Raw genomic sequence first — 23,349 nt, 5'->3', positions numbered from 1 at the left:
TGTCTTCAGGCATACAGACCTCCTTATTCTGCTGGGTCTGTTGCCATCTCCATCTTCTTTTCAGTGCTTCCCTTTCAGCTCCGCTCCTCATCATAGTGTAGAGTGCTTTACGTAAAACAAGGTCCCGGTCATGAAATCCCCACATTCCTAAAGTAGCACAGGACAACATTCAGTTTTAAAGAAGCAGCTGTGAAATACAAATAGTAACTACTAATACAAATAACGTTGCTCTATTAGCAAAAGAAGCATAGCTTATACATGATTTAAGATTCTCTTTGGCAAATAATTGACTCATCATTTTTAAGGTTTCCTAAAGAAACAGTCAATACAGATAAGCTAATGAACAAGAGGGAACTCTAACAAAGTTTAAACTTTGATTAAGGAATGACTAAGGATTTGAGCTGTTGCAGAGTTTGCTTGCAGGCAACTTCAACTTTGCTGCAAGCAACAGAATATTCAGTGCACAGGTTGGTTTTAGCTGTAGCTGCCAACAGAGCTTGCAGCCACAAGAATGCTAATGACAACTGCAGGCACTTCTGTGAATCACAGATGATGCCAACACCCAAAGGCTCCAACTCTTACACAGCATGATGGTAAATTTCCTTTAGCTTCAACATCCAAATAAAGAGACGAGCATTCGAGATGACTGGAAGTCTAAAAATACCACCAGCCACAGGCTTTCAAGCTCATTTTAAGATAATAAAATGTCTTCATGTAGTTGAGAATAGTAACGCACAACATAAGAGAGCAGAGCTCTCACCAAGACACATGCCCATAGACAGCCACATTTCAGCTACTGTACTGTCAGATGCTGGCATTAAATATGTTTATTAAAGACTTTGCAAGTCAAAATACTCCAAATATTTGCTGCAAATAATATACAATTCCTCCTAATTAAAAATGAAGCAGACAAAGATAAAAGGATCCTTGGAAACAGCAAAAGCTCTTTTACGACTTATTTCAAAAAGAATCTCTTCAAAATACTAAAAATCTCTGTTTTTTAAAAAGTCACCTTTTGGAGTTCTGTTGGTGAAGGATTTTAGCAACTGGAACAAAAAATGTTTCCTCATAATAGGTTAGGATATACAAGGCATATCAAAGATTTTCAGCTTCACAGGCTTCTGTTTATTTGATTTGAAGAAAGGCTTCAAAAATTCTGTATTAATGATTCATTAATCGATTGGAAATTATTTTAATTCACCCCAGATGCTGTTTCCCATATACTTAAACTTTACAAGGAGCCAACAAAGATAACAGATATTGCATTCTTGAAGATAGCAAGAGAACTGTTCAACAAAACCCAGAAAATGAATGCAATTTCTTGCCCACAATGAGGCCAATCCTGCAGAAGCCCCTGGAATTTGCCTGTTCCAGAGCTGTTAGGTCGGGCTCTGTAAGGAAAATGCAAATCACCGGTGTTTATGATATATACTGTTGCAATTACACTACTTTTTAACCTGATAAAACTCTCACCTTCCACCCTCCAGCATGCCTAAAGCAAACAATACTTAAGTGAAATTTGAAGAACATATTGCTCCAGAATCAGACTTTTAATGAAAGTCTTTGCATCTGATGTGTTTCTGAGCTTTTGCTGGGGACAGAGAAAAGTGGTAAACATTTTTGGCAGAAGGTTGCATGCACAGACTCTCCCTTACCTAGAGACGCAGCATGCAAGAGGCAGTTTCCATCACCCGTTGTAGCCAAGGGAAGAAGACGTTTGCAGCTTGTACACACTGTGGACCACCAATTTAATCGTCCTGAAAAGAAAGAATCTGTTAAAATGGTGGAATGGAAACTAAAACAGCACACTGTGTACAGGCATACAGTGATGTGCAATGTTTAAGGTTAATCATAAACATCCTTTCTGCCAAATAAATGTAATGTCAAAAGTGAAAACTGAAAAGACTAGAAAGAAGAGGCAGATAAACTATTCCCTACATGTATTTGGAATAAGATAAGAGCACCTTTAATTGGTTTTGATCTTCTGCTCTCATATGCTGCATTCAGGTATGGATTTCCAAGGATTACGTGGCCTAAATACCGTTATGAGTCCTGCTATCAGTTCCCAAACATAATTGACATTGGCCTCCCATACACAGGTGACAGATTATGTTACAGCAATAACAACGCAAAAGACAAAAGTAGTATGTACATGTTAATCAGGATATGTTTCTGTCAGGTAAGTTTATTAAATAATATTGTTTCAATCAGATGGATTGATTCGACAGCTGAGTCTCCTCTCATTTACCATAGTGTTACTTATTATTAGACCTACTAAAAACAACAACTGATCTACCAGAGAATTAAATTGAGACCAAATGCATAGCCCAAGGTGTAAGATAGCATGTGGCTTCTCTCTTTGAGGACATTTAGAGAACCACTTATTCATCACTGCTACATGAAGCATGTTTTACAGGTTACGAAACAGATGGAATATGAAAAACACCGACAAGAGGACCGATATTTGATGTACCTAGATGAAGCAAATAAAGTCATGAAGAGTATCAGTGCCAAAGTCAACACTGGAAGTACAAAACTCCTGGCGCACAGGTTGCCATGTGGTAGCTTTTTGGAGTGTTCTTGGTTAAATGGTCACGTGAATATTTCTAATATAAAGAAAGAGAACGTGACTAATTGTATAACATGTTTGGGGACATGGAAGAGCAGATGATTAAGAATGATGAGTGGAGCTGGTATATTTCCCAAGACTTTTGGAAAGTCTGTGGGTAATGCACAATTGAATAATTGAATGAATAATGCAATAGGCAGCTTGCGATGGCTCCATTTGTTTGTCCCCTTCTGCAGACTTCTTCCCTGACTCCTTTACTTGCAAGCCAGAGAGGAGCCACAACACATCTCTATATTTGTACAGCCAGCCTTGCATTTAAGGTTAAACCCCCAAAACATAAAAAAATTCAAGCAATGAAAAAACTTTTCTCCATTGATATGTTTGGGGGACCTTATTGTTCTCTACAACTGCTTGACAGGCGGCTGTAGGTGGGGGTGTGGGGGTGTTGGTCTCTTCTCCCAGGTAACAAGCAACAGGACAAGAGGAAACGACCTCAAGTTATGCCAGGGGAGGTTTAGATTGGATATTAGGAAAAGTTTCTTCACTGAAAGGGTGGTAAAGCTGAAGCACTGGCACAAGCTGCCCAGGGAAGTGGTGGGATCACCATCCCTGGAGATGTTTAAAAAACATGTAGCTGTGGTGCTTAGGGACAGATTTAGTGGTGGACTTGGCCGTCCTGGGATAATGGTTGGACCTGATGATCTTAAAGGTCTTTTCCAACCTAAATAATTCTAGGATTCTGTGTTTTCATTATGAAATTATAGTAAAGGTTATTTGTAACAACAGGTAATACATATTGTGCAAAACCCCAGTATAATAATATTTTAATGTGTGCCCCGAATTACTTGTTCCAGGTACCAAGAACTATCTTGATCAAGAACTCATGTAACTACATTTCAGTTAGTCAGTATGGGTTGAGAGTTACTATACTGTAAAGGTAAAGATGCACAGCAGATCAATAACTAACCACATCTGGTAATCCTCATAAGATTTTGGCAGCTACTTTGTACATGTCCAATGTCTCAGACTAGGCTTATTGAGTTCTAAATTAAATATGCATTAAAGAAGTTTAATTTAAAGCACTATGGGACAGCCTTTGGGAAAGAAATCTGAAATAACAAGTAATCATTTTTAGCAACTCCTGTGCCTGTGGGCTGTGAAATAACAACTCGCCACCTGTTTTTTGCAGAATGTTTTGGTGGTATCATATTCGGTCATCAGTTACACCACGGTGCTACCTAAAGCACAGTTACAAGACCCAAAACAGACAGACCTTAGGACTTAAAGGATTAGTGAGTGGTACTGCTTTGCAGATTAACTAGCAGCTATTGGTAATAAATGTCGATGTCTGGTGTTTACAAATCTTTTGAATAACAGGAGGTTTCTATAAAAAAAGTGATCTGCTTTCAAGTAGATTATGCAAAAAAAGTTTGTGGGCTTGGTTAACGTCACAAAGCTTATGGCTGACTAAAAAAATTAGCAGAAAGGCATTGGATTGTAATAAAAAAAGTGGCACATTTTCATTTTTTATATCTAGTGATATAGTGGATTTCTTCAGGGAAACAACAGAAAGAGGAGCTTGAATGAAAACTGGGAACAGTTCTGTCTCAGGCTTATTTCTGTCTGCTTTGATGAGACAATATTTATGGACAAACCAGACCCACGTCTCACTCTCCCTCTCTCTGTTGGTCTCCTACTTGATCTTGCTGCTTTTTTTTTTTTCTTTTGCTCACAAAATCTATTTAATCTTTAAAAAAAAATCAAGAAATGGAACTGTTGTTATACAGCAAAAATACTGTGAGAATATAGCCATGTTCTAGTACATTGAACCTTAACCTTAATTTTAGATCAAGATTTGAAGTCCTGTTCAGGTGACATGGTTTAACCCCCGCCAGCAGCTAAGCACCACACAGCCACTCACTTGCTCCCCTCCCCTGCCTCAGTGGGACAGGGGAGAGATTCGGAAGGGTGACAGTGAGAAAACTAGAAAACTCATGGGCTCAGCCAAAGACAGGTTAATAACGGAAATAAAGTATAATAACGATAATAATGATGATGATGGTGATAATAATAATAATAATAATGATGATGATAATAGATAGAAAATAACAAAAAAAGAGATAAATAAACCCCAAGGAAAACAAGCAATGCAAATGAAAAACAACTGCTTGCCACCAACCACCCAAAGCCCAGCCTGTTCCCAGCAGCAGCCCCCAGCCAGCCCCCCCAGTTTATATACTGAGGTGACGTTCTACGGTATGGAACAGCCCTTTGGCCAGTTCGGGTCAGCTGCCCTGGCTGTGCCCCCTCCCAGTGTCTTGTGCCCCTCCAGCCCTCTTGCTGGCAGGGCCTGAGAAGCTGAGAAGTCCTTCACTTAGCATAAACGCTGCTCAGCAACAACTAAACCATCAGTGTGTTATCAACATTATTATCATTCTAATTCCAAAACAGAGCACTGCACCAGCTAGTAGGAAGAAACTTAACTCTATCCCAGCTGAAACCAGGACATTATTTTTAGATATGACTAAAAGCCCTATCCAGGTTTATGATCTAGCAACATACAACCTGAGAGGTAGACACGAGCACACAATACTGCCCTTCCTTTGCATGATACTTAAGATTTCAGGTGCAAACCCCAAAGAAATGTTAACAGACTCTAGTACCCTCCGTGGCTGAAGACAGCCAACTCTGCCTGTATTCTGCCATCATCCCAGTCCTGCGCTACACAGCCTGTATCAGGCTTCACCTAAGACAAAGCAGATATTGGCTCCCCCATCCCCTTATTTGCAGGGCTCATCAAGAATCAAACATTCTGATACAGAACCAGATATAGACTTGTATTCCATGCAAAGAAGGTAAACTGAATCTCAGAGAAAGTCCATTATTAATGGACACTAGAAAGGTTAAGTGTTACTTTCATAAGCCTCATACGGTATTATAAGCCACAAGTGTATTGTTTCTTGCTGCAGGATTTATGGGAGGAAATTGCCAAAGAAGATTCTAGATGGTTATATGACCTGAACGGCTCAAACAGAAGGCAGCAGAGAACAGAGAACACATTTCAAGTATTCACAGGGGCCAGGCTTGGCTTTTGATACCAGCCCCAATGCCTTATGCACTGGTACTACAGAAGATACAATAGCATACAGTATAAACAAGAGGATTAAAACATACCACTGAAATTATTCTAGGTTATGACTATCCCATAAAGATGCTCACACAGAGCTGCCCTCCAGTTTGGTAAGGTCCACTATAAAGTATTCACTGCCCAAACACGCAGAAGGTCAGTGGTACACATACAAACTGACCAAATTCAAAACAAACATGAGGTTACATAATACCTAAGAACCTCTGTAGATACTGCACAAATCCTTTGCTCCCTCTTCATTTTCTCCAGTCCATATTTTCTTTTTTCTTGTTTAAGCTACTAAGAAACTAAATGGCTTTGCAGACTTGGGATTTTTCTGATAGAATTAACTCCCCAAAAGTTACAAGGACTTTGCAAACAGCAACTTAATATAACTCTCCAAACAAGGGAAAAGGAGATGCTACAAAGGATTAGCTCCCTCGGAAGCTCGGTATGACTGAGTGTGGCTGAAGTGTCACTGCAAAGCCAGATGGGCTATCGCTGCCTCCAAGACCGTTTCTTGCCTGCAACGCCACTGTGCATTTATCGTAGCAAAAGTAAGTCAGAATTCTTACAGAATAAATGGAATACACATTAAGAGAAAAAGAAGGATGGCTAAAGATGGGAAAAAGGATGAAGTGTCACATCACAGCTTGTACAGTTTTACTTCAGACTGAGTGCGACTGTCTTCTAACGCAGCAATTCATGGTGCTTTTAACAGTACTCTTTCACACAGCCAAGTAAACCAGCCTTAGGGCATCTCCTCAAAACCACTGGCAGAGGAGACATCTCACTGAGGAAAACAAGTTTATCTGTGCACAGTGGGACTCAAGGTCCTGTTTCCTGCACTTGTCATATGTACGGCTATGGGTGAGGTTTCTGATGGCTTTTCATTTATTTGCAGTTGGGCAGTCTTTCCCATGTGGATTCTGTAGCGTTTCATAAGCAATATTCATGCTGCACGTTTTTATTCTATGGAAATACTAAAAATAAGCTAGCTCCTTATTTTCATGAAACCTGTAAAAGCTTAGTGACAAATATGTTTGAAATTGGTAGAGTTAAATTTAAAAAAAATAAACAGTGGTACAATCTTAAGAGACAGCTTGCTGACACAAGCTCAGTTTCCTTAAGAAACTAGGCTAAAACCAGCCTTTCTTTCACCTCTCTAGCACATCATATTTCCAGAAATCCACCTCTCATCTGTCCCTCAAGACAAACCAGTTGCAAAATACCATTTTCAGCTTCCACAGCAAGTCTAGTTCGGGACACCCCATATATCCTCAAAAGCAATGGTTCACCCTAACTCCCCTCTGGAATCCAAGAGCAAGAACTGCTCTGAGGTGTGCTCAGGACTAAAGTCAAGAGGGACTGCTCAGCCCACGCATACGAGTCAGACAATTGGCAATATGTGCAGGAACCTGAATTCGAGATTTCAGCAGAGCTACTTCAACAATTCATGTGTTTCTTACATGACTAGCTAAGAGGATTTGCTTGTTTGGTTTTAGTCCTTTCATACAATAAACGTGTACTTGCAAGTATTGATGTGAAGAAAATTGCACAAGCAGATTTTCTACATGGGCTTATATTAATCATTCAGTGACTGCTTACTTTTTTAACTAAATGAATAAATAAAACATTTACCAATACATTTTCTGCACTTCAAAGAAAGGGCCTTCTTGTAGGAGCTCTCCCTTTTAGTCTAGATGATTAAATCAGCTTTGCAGTAGCATCTGCAAGGCTATTCATATTTACTGATGTCCTTGAAATGTAATGTTGAGCTGTGCATATAGAAATAAGTAAAACTGAGCAGTTAAGTGAATGCTTCTCTTTTAGCCTGATGCATAAGCAACATCGACTCTGCCACAGAAGCTACTGACCAGAATGCAGATCAAGTATCATAAAATAAGATGGCACAGAAATATATGGCTAGGCCAAAGCGGCTGCAGATAACCGATAACTGAGTTCAGTTACCTGCAGGTCACTGCAGATCCACTGGTACTGGCTTTCTTAATTTGTTTCTTTTGTCACCCGAGACAGTTTTCCATGACATAATTGCATTTCATCCTACTCTGTGATACAGTATTTGTCATTCATATTAGAACTGAATTACACAAGCATGCACCTCAGACCAGAATTCAGGAAATTAATACAGTTCTCTTGTAATTATGGTTGATATCCTGGCACCCTGCATATACTGTGTGGAAGTCTGTTAAAAATTCTGGGATAAGAAAATGTTTCTACAACCTGAAAAGGCACCAGTTTTCCTTTAACAGAGCTTATTTTTTAACAGTTTGAAATGAAACATTTCCAGAATTTTGGTGGATTTGGTTTCGGGGATGCTTAACAAAGTATGACAGTTTATTTTGCCTTTAGCTGTATCAAATGCTTCACAGAAAACACAAACCTGATCACAGAAAGAAAAATGTAGGAAAACAATATTCTTGAAGGTTTTTACAGTTTACATACACTCAGAGATCCGTCTGCACATTACTTACAAGCTGACCTCATTCCGTTTGAGGCAGTAATGAACAGCTGAGTTTATAAGATGCAGAAAACCCCAAAATGCTTTTAAGAATGTTGTGAATTCTGTCCTCTAAGGGAAATATTCAGAAAGCAGTCACACAGAGTAGAGGATACACTGCATCAGCAGAGCGCGAGCAAATCATGCTGCCTTTATCTGAGCCTTTCCTTTGTAACCTCACCCAGCATTTCTGAGTAAATCAGAACATTTGCTCTGACTTTCTATACAGGTAGGGTGCAACCTGAAATCCTTTCACATATAGATGTAATGGTAGCAAGTGCCTAAGCATATGAAAAGAGAATATAAACACCCTACAGGCTTTCATAGACATCCAGCTCATATGGCCACTTCAGACAACATGTGCGACAGTCTGTTAATAGTAATTTTGGTCTCCCAGTCCTGGCTTTGCGAGTAGTAAGCTGCTCTGTGTTCCTTACAAAGTTCCTCTTCCTTTTGCCTATTCACATTTCTCTTCTCTCCCCCATAAACCATAAAATTCATGCCCTTAAACCCAAGGACACACCTCTCTCTTTTCCTTTAACGCTACCCCCAACCTCAGTTACAGAAGCTACTGCTCTTCACGGGGTTTGGTTTGAAATAGATTTTAGCTCCTTTGCAGGGAATGCACCTTATCTGTTAATGTTTTTTATGTCACTGACCAAACCATAACCAAACTGGGCCTGCTGGCAGGAGATAAAATGTTTAATGCCAAATGACTTTCCTATTAATTCACTCTCTTCGTTTCAGACAACAAAATGTCTAAAACAGGCAGGACATAATAGGAAACTGAATATCTTTATGTCTTGAGTAGAGACAAAAGGTCAGTTTACATGAAGTCTTACATGATTTTCTTAAACATTCACTGTTTGATCTGTTTAACTTACTGGAAGTGAAGAACTGTTTCCCAGGAAGTTCCAGTTTATTTGAATGAAATGCTCATATAAGTAAACTAAATCTAGGCAGGCTACGAGAATACCTGTGATCCAAACCACAAGCGTATGGTGTGGTCAATACACCCTCCTTTCCAGGATGCAAGAGGCTCTGGGGAGGAAAGGACTTTTCCAGTGTGAGTCAAGTTATTGCCCTAATTAATGTGAAAAAAATAATAAATGATTTATTCTATTTTCAGACAGATTTGAGAGAGGACTGCTAAGAGGCAGCAGATTTGGTGGTTTCTGCAGCCCTATTTCAAGCTTAAAGCTAGCCAGCTCTGTATAAATTAGAAGAGGTCAGATCTAAAATCACATATTCCATGATTTTAAGGGTAGAAAACCACTGTGATCCTCTAGTTTGTACTCTTACATTAACTGACTCTAAAGGCTGTAATTCCACTGAAGCAGGTGGGTCAATGATGACACTATAGCAAGGTATTTTCTGATAGCCCTGTGGAATTCAGGGTGTTTGGCAGAGCTGCCAGAGGAAAAGCCATCCTTTCCCTGCCCTGCCCCACCCCCCACCCACCCCCACCCCCCCCCCACCCCCCGTCCTTGTGTCAGCTGGTTCCTAGAGAAACTATCTCCTTTGTAGGTGAGTGACAGTTTTCATACTTCATAGATGCCTGGTAGCATTCTTACATTATTTAATACTGCTATTTTTTTCCAGAAGGTGGTCTTTCTGAATACTGTTTGGGTTTTTTTTGGTTGGTTGGTTTTTAAGTATTTACTGTTTGATGCTACAATCTAAGCATGTCTTGCTTTTCAAATACCAAAGCCAAAAAAAAAATTAATCACATGACTATACGTGGTCAATACCCAGTGGGACACCAGATTAGCAGAGGTCCTACCTAAAAACTATGATGCAGTGCCCTGATCAGTAGCAAGCAGCAGTTTACCAGGCTGAACACACTGTACGACCAGGCACTGAGTTTTGAGAACGAATTCTCAGGTGAATACACAGCATTACACAAGCCAGTATAGCAATCAATAGAAAAAACCAACTGGCTAGCTACTGTTCCACAGGCAGCCATGAAACCTGATTTTGTAGCTCCCTTATATCACCAGGGATGGGCATTTCACCATATAGATGTGTTCGTGTCATGGGTCATTAATATATTTGCTGTTTCCTAAGGCAGAGATAATATTTTTCAATAAATTTCTCCATATCATTCAAAACTGACTTAAAACCTTAAACTACTACTAAATCTGATTTATTTTTTTTTTTTACTTTTTTCCATGGCCATAATGAAGTATTACTTTAAAATTAGTTTCTTATTACAAGAATAATCAATACATAAAATACATATTTAAAAACTATTTTCTCAAGCTGCAACAGAAGCCATAAGTCATTGCAATGTAGTTTCCTCACAAGAACTGGAAGTACCACCCTGCTCCAACCATCCAGACTCGCATCCTTCTCTATGGTGTGACTTCCCCATCAGTCCTCCTTTCCTTCCTCACTCAATGTCTTTGTTTCACTAAGTAAATTCAACAGTTTTCTCCATAATGTTTTAAAAGAAACAGGGTATGTGTTATTTTGCAAAGAGCACAGTATCTGCTGTCACTGTCTGGCATTTATTTCCCATGCAGTATGCGCAAGCTCCAGAAATGAAGCATGATTAGAAATGTCAACCAAAATGTCAGATTGCCCAGCTGCTGACATCTGAAATATTTACCCACCTGCTTGCTCCAGAGCAACCATTGTCGCCTGCTCAATTAAGTCACGTTCAATGAAGCTTCTGAAGTCTTCACTGTACACGCTAAGGTCTGGTAGCTGGAATGTGTAGATGGGCATCTCCAAAGGAAACTGTTCATTGCTGCACTCGTTGGCTACATGTGATCGAGCAAGGGAGACTATGGCTGAGCTGGCATGAGAAATACCTCTGGAAAGACGCTTTTCTGTAGAAAAACCAAAGAGATATTATAGCCTAAAAGACCTACCTAAATACCTAAAAGACCAGGCAACAGCAAGTCTGGTGAATGCCAGTTCCTTTCACTCAGGAATTTATTCCACTTCCTCCTGGTTACCTTGTTTAGGTTACTTCCCACTGTAAAAGACTACTTAGTTCTTACTGTGGATCCTACAGCAAATCATAGGAACTCCACTCTCCTTCTAGCAAAACAGACAAACAGTAAAAGTAACGAGATATGAAAGAACTATTTCTATAAAAATTGTTTTAACGTTTCTGAAGTTTCCGAAGAAACATTTACTGGCAGACAGATGATAATCCGTTAAAAGTTTTGAACTCACGATCTGACTTGTTGTAAATCAAAATATCCAGCATTTTACAATAGCTTCGTATCAAACGTTCCACATATTTTTAATCTCAGAACATTAATCTCAGAATTACCTGAAGGCAATTTTAACATCATTATGCTGAATTTGAGATAAACTCAGGTTTTACGGGTATGTGTTTTCTAAAATCCCGATTCAAGAAACAATACATAGTTCAAAAAGAATGATGACATTAACAAGCCTGGTACAAAAGAATGCATTATTTTATCAAAACAACTATGAGCTAATATCTTATAACTTCCTGAATTTCTCTGTGAACAAATGCTTAAACAAGGAACAGTAAAGGGTCATTCAGGCAAAATATGCATTAGAATGTTAAGAAAGGGACAAAATATTACCATCATACCATTTCATTTTACTATATGGCCTCAGTTCTGGTATCAGCAAATAAATACTTTTAAAGTGCTTAAATCATGAATCATTCAGTCAAAATGGACAGAGGTGTTTCCCCTGTTTAGTTTCTGCCCTGCACTCCTGCTTATATTTTTGAAAACGGAAATGAACGTTTTGTAGCTGCTTAAAATTTATGTTCATCAAAAATTACTAGTCTTCTCTCTCAGAAGTTTAGCATTCAGTATAAAGTTTCTTTCTGCATCGGGGAAGCGGCACCTGTTCGAAGCACGGTACCACTGACTTTCTGTGCTTCACAGCCTGACCTCAGCTCTTCCACTGGGTTGCACTCTGGCTAGCCATCCTTCGCAACAGGCACCACCTGAAATTAATACTAGAAAGTCTCCTGGGCATATTACTGAGTTTTATTTGTGAGTTGACACCATGTTTATGGAGTTTCTCACATTTCTGAATATGCAGAAAGCTTCCTGGTAGGATTTACATCATGTTAAGTTCGATAATAGTTTCATTGAATTTCCTTGGAAATGGGTACATTATCATACTGGAAGCTTTTGTAAAAAAACCTATTTGGTGCAACTTCACTTCTGTAGCTTCATAAATACTACCATAAACTGGTCTTTAGTGATCAACTCTCAAACATGTACAATGCTATATTAAAATAAAAGGTGTTCCTGTACTTCTGTGCCTTCAAGAATTAACAATGAAGCTTACTTAAATGTAGCTTATCACTTGCGCTAATAGTGTTTTTAAAGCATCTCAAACTGACTAACTAATAGTCATTAAAAAATTAATTTTCCTGGAGTTTGTGAACTTTTGGTTCCCTAATGGATCAAAGTATTTTTAATTTTAAGAGCTAAATTGCACTCCCTAAAATATCTGAAATTGGGGTGAGGGGCAGAAGTTTTGATTACATTTGATTTTCTTTCCTCTCCCTGTAGATCTCTGCTAAATGACTTTTAAGCAGGGGAACTCAAGTAGAGCACCTGTTTGACATTCCCTTGCTACCCCTGCAACACCCCTTCCCCCATGGCCCAACCCTCACCTGTGGGCTGCATCCTGCACTCCAGGTGCTTGGTCCATAACAAGAGCCTCCTTTCCCTTCTCTGCTCCTCCCTGCACATCCTCCTGACTCCAGTTTCACATTTCGGTCAGAGATGGCTCTCCGATCACGAAGTCATCAGTTATGCATTGAATTAGTAGTAAAATTACTGTCAGTGCAGGCATTTAAAGCCAGACCTACCCACACTAGCTACTACACCCACTAAAATATCAAATGACCGTTTCAGTGTAAACTGAGCACTTTAATTAACACAGAATTTGAGAGTGAGCTATATCCTAATGAGAACAAAGGGACACAGTTTTATCAACTACAGTGTGCTACTCTTCCTCCCTTTATCTGTATTCAGAGCTTTTAAGCAGTCATAAGCAGCACTACAGTTACTCTTCTACCGATGGAAGTTATCAATTTTAAAAAGTTTACTGACACCCCTAAGTACTGATGCCATTTCCTGTTTAACAGGAGGGAAGAGCCAGTGGGAAAAGGGAAGACTTTCTGTTCCTTTTAAGGATTGCATAGAAAGCCATCACTAAGCTAGTGCTATTACCTCCCTACATGACAAGCTGTCAGACCTGCAGATTTATTTTGGTGTAAACTACAGTTCCTTGATAAATTACTATTAACAAAAATGCATTCCAACAGTCTGAGAGAGAGAGAGACCTGAAATAAAATCTATAAAAGGTCTGCAAGCAAAAAATTGTAAATTCTAATGCTTATTATCCTGTACTGAAAATCAATTGCTAGGGGGTAGTTGACTCATTTTTCTTAAGGTTTCTATTTGGTGGAGGTAGGAGGTTGTCCTTTCTTCTATGGAACCATAGAAGAGCAAAATTTCAAAGCTGAAAGTTATTCATAGATTTCATACAGCCTAATCACATACTGTGAGTAAGAATGCAAAGATTGAAATATGGATTTTTTTTTAACCTTTCTTTGGTCTCAGTAAGCATAGAAAACTACACACAATAGTGATCTGTGACACCCTCTAATCAATTCCTTTTATACATACCATAGGACTTCTTGGGGACAATGTATTTTTGTAATCACACATTAAAAAGATAGCTTGCAGAACTGAGGCAAAGCTCACGAGAACCGAAACACTGAAACGTAGGGTCTAGCAGCAGCTCTGTGCATCCCATCACAATGGCACAGTTCACAGGCTGATGGTAAATGACTTCCAACTCCTTGCAGACAAGCACAACTCACAAGCAGACAAGCTAGAAAGCTGCTTGTCCACAAAAGCCCTGGCGAAGAGCTCTTACCTTGAGCAATGTCATCCTGCCTTTGCAGGCAGGGCCTCTCAGCCTTTGTCACCTGGGGAGGCTGCTCTGGCTCCTGCTGCTTGTAGTATTTGCCCTCATTGAACACCTGTGGCAGGTTGGCGGTGTGCACCTGCCGGAGCTGCTCATAGTCATTCAAAGCTGCTGTCAAGTCCCAATTTTTGCCTGCCAAATAGCAAAAGGACATTCTGCTCACATCTGTATGTGACCAGACTAATAACCTGGAAACCATCTTCATATGCACTTAAAACATAAACTTAAATAGAGAAATCACTCTTAAAGCATCAGCAAGGAAACAAGAGATTCTTTGGATAAAACATTTTACAACTGCTCCTCCCTCAACAAAAATGCACAGTTGACAAACACCTTGAAAGTACACAGCAAACGGACAAAGATAAATATTTTTATATTTCTTAATTTGTATTTTAGTTTTCTTTATACCACAATTGAAGAAGACAACTCTTGCCTAACCTCCTGCTCAAAGCAGGGTCAGCTATAAGATCAGGCTAGATTTATTCAGTTTGGTCATTAAAACGCCAAGGATAGAGCCTGTACAACCTCCCCGGGCAAACTGTTCCCACATCTGACCGTCTTCATGGGACCTATGTCCGCTCTGAGCCCCTCTTGTTTCACCTTGTACCCCCTGCCCTTTGTCCATCTGCCGTGCACCACTGCGAAGTGCCCGACACTGACTCCTTAATAATCTTCTTACTGGCACTGGAAGGCTGCTGTTAGATCCCCTCAGAGTTCCCCATTTCCAGCCTGAAAAAGCCCCAGTCCCCTCAGCCTCTTCTCACAGGACTCGTGTTCCAGCCCCCCACAACCTCTGTAGCCTTCCCCAAACTCAATCCAATTTAGAACTGCCCTCCTTGGCCGGGGTTTGAGGGGCAAAATGAGACACCGTATTATAGCTGTCTAATGAGTGCTGAGTAGAGAGGTATAAAACCCTTCCCTTATGGGCTATGGTCCAGCTGACACAACTCGGCATACTGCTGGCTTTCCTAGCTGGCAGGGACACGGCTGGTCCCCTGAAGTTTGCTGGCTACCAAGACCTCCATGTCTTTTTCTGCCAAGCCGCCCCGCAGCCCGTGTCATTGCAGAGGGTTCTTCCTTCCCAGGTGCAGAACTCCAGTGTTCACCTGTGTTAATGCCATCAGGGTCCCGCCAGTCAATTCCCTCGCTCTGTCTAGGTTCCCCCAAACGGTAGCTCTGCCCTTGAATATGTCAGCTGGTCCCCCCAGCTGGTGTCTCCTGCAAACTCCAAGCTGCCTCACTGACAAAGGCTTTACAGAGGTATAGACCCCTGAGGTACAGACCCCCCTTGTTACCAGCTTCCAGCCAGAACGCTGTCCGTTAGCTACTACTCTCTGAGCTTGACCATCAAAACAGTTACTTGCCCACCTCATAGCCCACCCATCCAGACTGTAACATCCTAACTTGAATACAATAATACTGTGGGAAACAGTGTCCAAAGCCTGCGAATGCCGAGGTGTAAGCTTTCCACTGCTCCCCTCTCACCAACACATCCAGACATTTTATCATACAAGGCAACCAATGCCATGACTTCCTTTGCTTGGATTTGCCAAATGGCAAATTAAGGTGAACACTAAATCCCACAGAATTTAACATAAAATAAGGACAGGCTGTAATAATTCACTCTGTACAGTTGTATTATTAATAAATAAGAATCAGCAATGATGGAAACACATGACAGTGTTATAGCACAAAAGAGGGGAAAACTTTCTTATCTTTCTATTTGCAAGTAGCTAAAATGCAAATGCAAAATACTTCAGGTCCCTTTTATCTTGTACATCAGAGAGAACTTGATCCCTCTCAGAGATTTTAGAAGTCTTTTAGAAAGCAGATAATATAGGACAGTGTTCTGTAACAAAACACGCAGCGAGAGGATTCAGTCCGTGTGGTTCCATGTCTGTGCCAGCTGCTCATGGAACCTGCCAAGACAGAATCCTCTAAAAATTTGCTTCCAAGCTCCCACTTCATCATATTGCTATGACCAGTGGTAACAGAATGCAGATATCCAGAGATAAAGTCATCTGTTCAGTACAGGTGGTGAATTATCACTCCCCAAAAATAATGAAAAATATGTTGAGATGTTTGTATGTTATTTTCAGAACAATCCTGCTAAGCTAAAACACATAGATGCCCTAGTATTCTCCAAGTACTTGTTTTTAATTGGAAAATTACAAATATTTAATAGCAGGAAAAAAGACCCCACTAAATTATAAAACATTCATAGCATTCCATGAGCACTTTTTCTGGGGATTCAAAGGCAATCTGATTCTGATTAATACATGATTTATTACACCATAAAAGGTTGTCACTGTGTACTTTGAGAAGCTACATTACCTGAGTAGCAGTTAAATATAACTTATTTGCTTACACAAAGGAAAATAAGCTAAAAATAGTACAAAGCAGTTCTATAGAGATATAAGGACGTTTTTTACTGTTACAGTCATTCCTGTGAAGTAGGAAAAAACCTACACAAAGAGCTGTTACTTACAGAGTTGAGCTAAACTATCTCAAGTTTCGAAGTACTAAACAAAATTGTGAAAGGAAAATTAATATCACCAAGCAAGAATGTTATATACATCCTTAGAAGTCCATAATAGAAACCACCACATCAGTGATATGGTATCGTTATATATGCAATGCTGTAATGTATTAGAAAGCCTGTAGGACAAAATGTAAATTCATTGAAAATTGTCAGAGACCCTAGTACAAGCACTTGAGTTATGGCCAGCATATTTTTTTTCTAAAAATCCCATGTAGATGCAAAGGCTAGAATCCAGTCAGGGCTCTGCTCTAACTACATATTTCATCTGAATCAAGTTGCCCAAACCAAACATTGAAGAATCATGAGCGTGTTCCCAAGATTGATGTGATAACATATTAATGTTTGGAGTAGGGATTGCTTTTCTTGGGTCCTGTTTATAGGAGGGCACTTAAAACATGCTTTTTAAATCTCCTCAACCATGAGGACAATAAAGAAAAACTTTTCTTAAAAAGTGAAAGTGACACTATATGTAATTCTAGGAAATGTAGGTTTAAACTAAATAGTATTATCTATTTGCAATGGTACAAGTCCAGCACTGTGTGACTCAGCAGCAACCTGGGTTTATTCAGTACAGGTCCTTGAGTAACAGACCTGTATCAATGGAACACAGACAGCATGTCTCCAGTGTCAGGGCATTCCTTACAGGTCACCTGCTCAAAATACTTCCATGTTTAAGTTCTGCAATCTAACAAAAGATCACTGTGCAATACTGCAAGTGACTGCTGTGTGACAGGACTCTGATGTATGTACTTGGAAAGCAGAAAAAAAATCAGTAGACTAACAGAAATCCCACTGTCCTTAGTTTTAGGCCAAATGCAATCTTATATAAAAGCTCTATCATAAAAATTACAGTCAGCCTTCAGAAAATAGGCTCACAGTGTGTTGCATTTAAAACTAATCACATAGTGACTCTTGAGTTCGCTCCATGCTACAGTGCAGCAACTGAACTTACAATACAGACCTGGAACTACACATAAAATATAATTCCTATATCTAAATGTATCTTACATAGAAATATTGTGTTTTCAGATCTGCCTGTCTGCATGGAATTGTCCTCATCTCATGAACAAAAGCACCAATTCAGCACCATAGCCTTAAATTTCAGAGAACCAACATAGAAAATTATTATTAGACTCACTTTCCCCCAGTTTGCTGGAGCCTCCAAACACTGGAATACAAGAAAAAATTCCAATCAAATTAGAGAACGTATTAAGCACCTTTCCATCTCCATGAAATGCTGGTTTTGGACAGTTAGCCACCCTAACTCGCTAGCTTAAGTGCTTTCAGCTACTCACCGTACCAGAAACATGTAAGATTGCCCCCTTTATCAAGGCTTGCTCTCATTTTGGGTTATATTTTTACAAGCTAATACAAATTACAGACCTTTTGTTTTTCCCATTGCCCAAAAGAAAGAGGAGAATCCATCAGTTTGGGAGGATTAAAGAAGAAAATTCCTAAGTCAAAGTAGAGGGAACTGAATACAGCAAAGAGAATTAGGAAAAAGGAGGAGAGGAAAAAACAGGCATTTACAAAAGACACTGTGATGAAATGCTAGATAGTAAAGAAATTTAATGCAGTGTAAAATGAAAAAAAAAGTCAACAGATGCAATAAAAAGTGTAATGTGATTTGGACCACAGAAATGGACTGCTGAAGGAATGGACAAGCTGGGAACAAATCAGAAAGGTTATTAAATTCAAAGATGCTCAGAGCAGATGATCTGGACAAGGATTTCTAGCAGTGTGACATAGCATGCGAGAAAGTTTCAGCTGGAGGTTACTGAAGAAACTAGGGGGCTTATGACTGATACGAACAGAGCTAACTCTGCCTAGCTCTCCTCCACCAGATTTTGCATACCAAAAGCTTTTGAATTTCTAAAGCTGTATCGTATTACCTTCCAAACTAAGTTCTGAAGAAAGTAAAATCCTGAGGTATCCTGGGTCAGAAATGACAAAAATAAATTTGTACAAGATTGAAATCAAACATATCCCCACCAATGCCTCATGAGGTAGGTCCCTCCTTCCAGTCTTGCTGCTTGTTCACCAAGCTTCAGCAGCCTTCTGGTTTGCAGCAGACTGCGTACAGTCCCCCTGGGTCCCGAGGGAAAGCCTTCCTCTTTCTATTGTCTAAGTTCTGTTTGTATGTCTGTTCCCTGCTCTTCTCTGAAATCTCTGAGACCCTGCTCATCACACAAGTCCCTGCTCTGTCACATCATTTTTATTTTTGTTGATTGTCATCTCCTGCATTGGCCCTCAACAGAAATGAACAACCTTTCCTGTCCCACAGAGGTTACACCTGACGTAGGCACTAACATGCCCTCCCCTCACAAAGCTGAAGGACAAGCAACAGGTAATTGATCTATTTTGCATAGTTTCATGAACTAAAAATTAAGTCAAGTAAGACTTTTTGTGACAATCTGGAGGACACCACTATTTTTCAGATTGTCCACTATTTTTTTTAATGTTACTTACCTGATGCACCCTACCATTCACTGACTGCAAACTTCTTTGTTTATATGACATATTGTCATATTTATTAAAAAAGGTATTCCACAGGCACAACAATGTTATTTCAGTGCACACAATCCCATCAGCTGACAAGTCACTGGCAGCACCGTATCAATTAGTAGCAAATTAATTGCTCCAAAGCAGCACTGACCCAGTGGGTTTACATGAAAGGCTTTGATTTTTTAATGGTTGAAGAACAACAGTCAGCAAAAACCTGGAGCAGCACAAAGCTGGTTAGAAAACACAGGTAGTGATTCATGATCAGGATGTTGGAATCATATTAATTTACTAAATCAACAGAAAGAATATTCTTACTGAACAATTATTTCCAGAACAGCTGCATGTGCCATGTAAGTCAGCAGGTGTAAAACTTAACAGGACTGAATGGTGTCTGCTTTAAAACCAATTGTTTCTAGTGTGGAGGAAAAAAAACAGCAAAGTGCAGCAAAGTAAGGAATGGCAGACACACTCTGACTGAGGGCGGTACTGACGTCTTAGTGTCAGAGACAGCAGGCATCTACGTGAAAGGGAAGATAAAATATAACCTCAGTTACAGCCTGAACCCAGTCAAGGGTTTGTTTGCCCAAGTATTGTTTTAACATATCACTACTTTATTGAGTTTTAAATAAAATAATATATTGCATAGTTCTAAAAAACCCCTAACAGTACAACTATATAGTGCTTTCTATTGGAAGCTCTCTTGGAAAACTTTCCGTGACTTCCTGACAAAGTCTCGACTCCTTTTTTTTAACAGATACATTTCCAACTCACTCCCCATTTTAATATGCTGATCAACTTGAAAGCTGAAATCTGAAAGCAGAAGAGCACTAGAAATTTTTGACTGCTGCTTTAAACCATATGCTTCAAGACTATCACCTATTGTAATTTTTTAGATGAGAAATACATTCTGCCTTCATAAAGGTAAGTAGGGGTAGCACCACTCAGGTTTTACAATAGTTTTCATAGCCCATAGCTGTATTCACCCTTGTTTTCTGGAAAATAAGGGTCCATGTTTTATTTTATTTTTTAATCTAGCCTTTCTCTAGTCTTCAGCTTGATTGTGCTGTGAGGAGAAAGTGACTTAATGCTCTGCAGCACATGAGTAATTCTTGCTTGCTCAATGTTAAGCATGTGCTTTGTCAGATCACAGTATGTACTCTCTAATAACAAAAATCAGGCCCATTAGGCAGCCTACACTAGCTGTGCAGATACGAGATTCTACATCTTCCAGGCAGAGAATATTCAGACAGCAAAACCTGAGCAACATGCTATTATCTGGCCTTTGGGTTTTTTGCTTTTTATCATTTTAGATAGAACAATGTAGCTTAGCGGAGCTGTGACAGTTAATATATCTATTGTCTTTCACTTCTTAAATCAGATATAATAAAACTAGAGGACATTTATCATTAATTAGTAAGAATAGCAACCATGCAACTATTATGTACTCCCCCCCACCAAGCTTTCAAATATCCACCTACTCCAATATGTTAAAAAGAATATTCGAAAGGTCACCAGCAATTCTTGATTTAATGATAACCAAAATGCTAGAAAGGATGCGATTTGAGATGGGCAACTGGGAGAGAGTAAATGGTAAGGACCACAACGAAGGGCAACTTGCAGAAACAACATATGCGCAGGACTTCAGCAAAGGAAGTTCAGAAGGGGCAGTAAATGCTGCCTAAAGCTATACAGGAGCAAAAACATGTAGGAAAAAGGATGCAGAAGAGGAAGGTTAAACAGAATTAAACAAATCATGATGCAGCCCATGTTCACAGCTAACAAACTGCCGGTGCATATATCTAAGAAGTAGAAGCGATAAAAATATCCAGTAAAAATTAATGTGAAATTTTCACAAAACAACAAAGGAAAAAAAAGTAAGCTAAAATGCTACACAGCTCACAGAGAAAGCAACTTGGACAAGATTACAGAATGATGCATTTCTGAAAATAAAAATGTGATCTATTGAAGCACAAAAAGATGAGGAAACAACAAGACACTAAGCTGAAAGGAAGAAAGACTCATTTTTCAGTGTGACAAATACAAGAAAGAAAAAAGGTATTTTGGGGAGATGGCAGTAAAACTAAAATAGACCCACGTTTGGAATTTTTAACCATTCTAATCAGATACAATATCTGCCCATCTACTTTACATTTAATGCCAGTTTTGCTCTTAATGAAACACACTTGAATGCAATGCCATTTAGAAAACTTTTTTTAAAAAAAAAAAAAAAAAAAAAGAGACTACTGAAGAACCAGTACCAACAATGTAACTTTCAAGGTTTTTGCCACTATTTCTTAAATATTTTACTATCATTGTCTGTATTTTTTACTAGTGAATTTGAAGAAAATTACACTATTACTAAAGCTAATGCAAACCACCCACAGGAAAAAAAGGTCTCCCTATTAAAAACAAAATATTCAAAATTTAACAAAGCATCCCTGCCCACAGAACAGGGAAAATCTTGCCGTCAGACAAAAATTTTCTTTTCAGTATCATCCCAGTCATTACTACTCTTTCCAATCTACTGCAGAGAGCACGCCTCTGTGACTCACAGCTGCTCCACACCAGGGTACAGAAAGGTGTTCTTGCCAAACAGCTGTCCCACAAATGCAAAGCATCAGCTGTCAGGAGGTGCATCATCTCCATCTTTTAGCCCATTTAATGGAACCAGTGTTTTACATGAGACTATACTGTGGATCAGTAACAAATCAATTACACAGGTATAGGAATTTTCAGCAGTAGTGCTTGATTCATGTAGCCCTCCCCTTGTGAGGGTTAAAACTACCTGTAAGGATGTACAATCTGAGATGTTTACAAATGCCAGATACAAATCTATTATTTAGCAGGCTGTGTAACATATTTCTAAAAACAAAACCCAGGGTTCTTAATCCACCTGTATCTAATATTTAAAATTGTGATTACAGGCACAAGGAAGAGCTATCATCTAACTAAACAGTAATTTCAGCTTCAACTGCAAAAGCTCTTTTACTTCTTCAGTTATTGTTAGCATTGATAATACTAGGAGATCTTTTACTGGATACAAGCTATTTAATAAATCCAGGAGCTTTCAGTGACTGTGCTAGAAAGGCATTTGAAGAAATGATAAGGAGTTCTGTCTTTCAAGATTGTCGATCGACTGACAGTTTTCACCAACATAAAATGATCCTCATTTTGTGCCACTAGGCCAGTGCACAATGATTAATTTTTTTTTTAATACATATACAAAAATTTAAATCCCCTAGACTTGACAATTTGTTAAGATGCAGAGTCTACCATCAGCTTCTTTCCCATGTAAGGAAGTCTGCTCTTGCAAACCAACTGCTAATAAAGCAATCCACAAGTTCAGTTTAAATGCAGTCATTTCTTCCTATTTGGCCTGAAGTAGATTAACAAGTATTACCAGGCATAAGACAAGAAGAGGAACTCAAGATCAGCTTTATTCCTTCTGAAAAACCTAAGTGCAAAACTAGGATAAAATTAGACCATAAGTTTCAAAACAAGATTTAATTTTGGTCTATGTTCTCAAAGGCAAACAATGTAGCAAGGACATTTTGTTAACATTTGCCTCATTTTCTGCTAGATTGCAAAGTCACTCAAAGCTGAACAGACAGCTGGAAATGACAATTTTGATCTCTGCATAACAAGACATTGGTAGCAGCTCAGCTTCCTCTTCCCTTTGCCAAGCCTTCCACCAGAGAACTAAAAAAGGAACTGTCTGAGGGAGAGAAGAATAAGAGACTATTTTGGGGGAGTTAGCTTTGAACACTCAATCACATGACAGTACTGTAAATTTCTCTCTCCCTTTCCATTAATCCCATGCTTTCCTTTGAATTCCACCCGTATACACTGTTCTTTGAGGAGGCATCTATCTACTGCATCTCTCATTCTCCACAGGTCAGTCTCCTCTACCACACACACTTCGTGACTGGAAAGCCAATCGGCTGATTTCTGAATTAATGGTGAACTGCGTATACCTCGATTAAGCACTAATAAGGCTGGCAAATTAAGTGAGGGCTGAAATCCAACTCTCTGGGTAATAAATGGAAAACTTGTAGCATCTAGATGGCCCTACATTAGTACGTTTTCATGCCATCAAACTAAAAAGGAAGGCAAAATGCACTACGAAACCTGCCACT

At 39.2% G+C, this 23,349-nt stretch overlaps 1 protein-coding gene across 7 annotated transcripts in view; it reads right to left on the bottom strand.

The window, feature by feature from the left end:
- The window catches only part of OTUD7A (OTU deubiquitinase 7A), a 146,841-nt gene that overhangs the window by 32,368 nt on the left and 91,124 nt on the right, over nucleotides 1–23,349 (bottom strand). For 5 of the 7 annotated variants that reach the window (XM_055814774.1, XM_055814780.1, XM_055814776.1 and 2 more), the window contains 4 exons: nucleotides 14,116–14,298; nucleotides 10,833–11,051; nucleotides 1,656–1,757; nucleotides 20–147 (listed from right to left, as the gene is read on the bottom strand). In XM_055814774.1, coding sequence (XP_055670749.1) covers nucleotides 20–147; nucleotides 1,656–1,757; nucleotides 10,833–11,051; nucleotides 14,116–14,298 — 632 coding nt within the window. Of the gene's footprint in view, nucleotides 1–19; nucleotides 148–1,655; nucleotides 1,758–10,832; nucleotides 11,052–12,841; nucleotides 12,967–14,115; nucleotides 14,299–23,349 lie in introns of those variants that run through there. The other 2 variants (XM_027782111.2, XM_055814785.1) reach the window with 2 other exon arrangements.

This window comes from Falco peregrinus, chromosome 1, assembly GCF_023634155.1.
Source record: "Falco peregrinus isolate bFalPer1 chromosome 1, bFalPer1.pri, whole genome shotgun sequence".
NCBI classification, from domain to species: domain Eukaryota; kingdom Metazoa; phylum Chordata; class Aves; order Falconiformes; family Falconidae; genus Falco; species Falco peregrinus.
The sequence above is the reverse complement of the archived record's forward strand: the minus strand, read 5'-3'. Positions and strand labels throughout refer to the sequence as shown.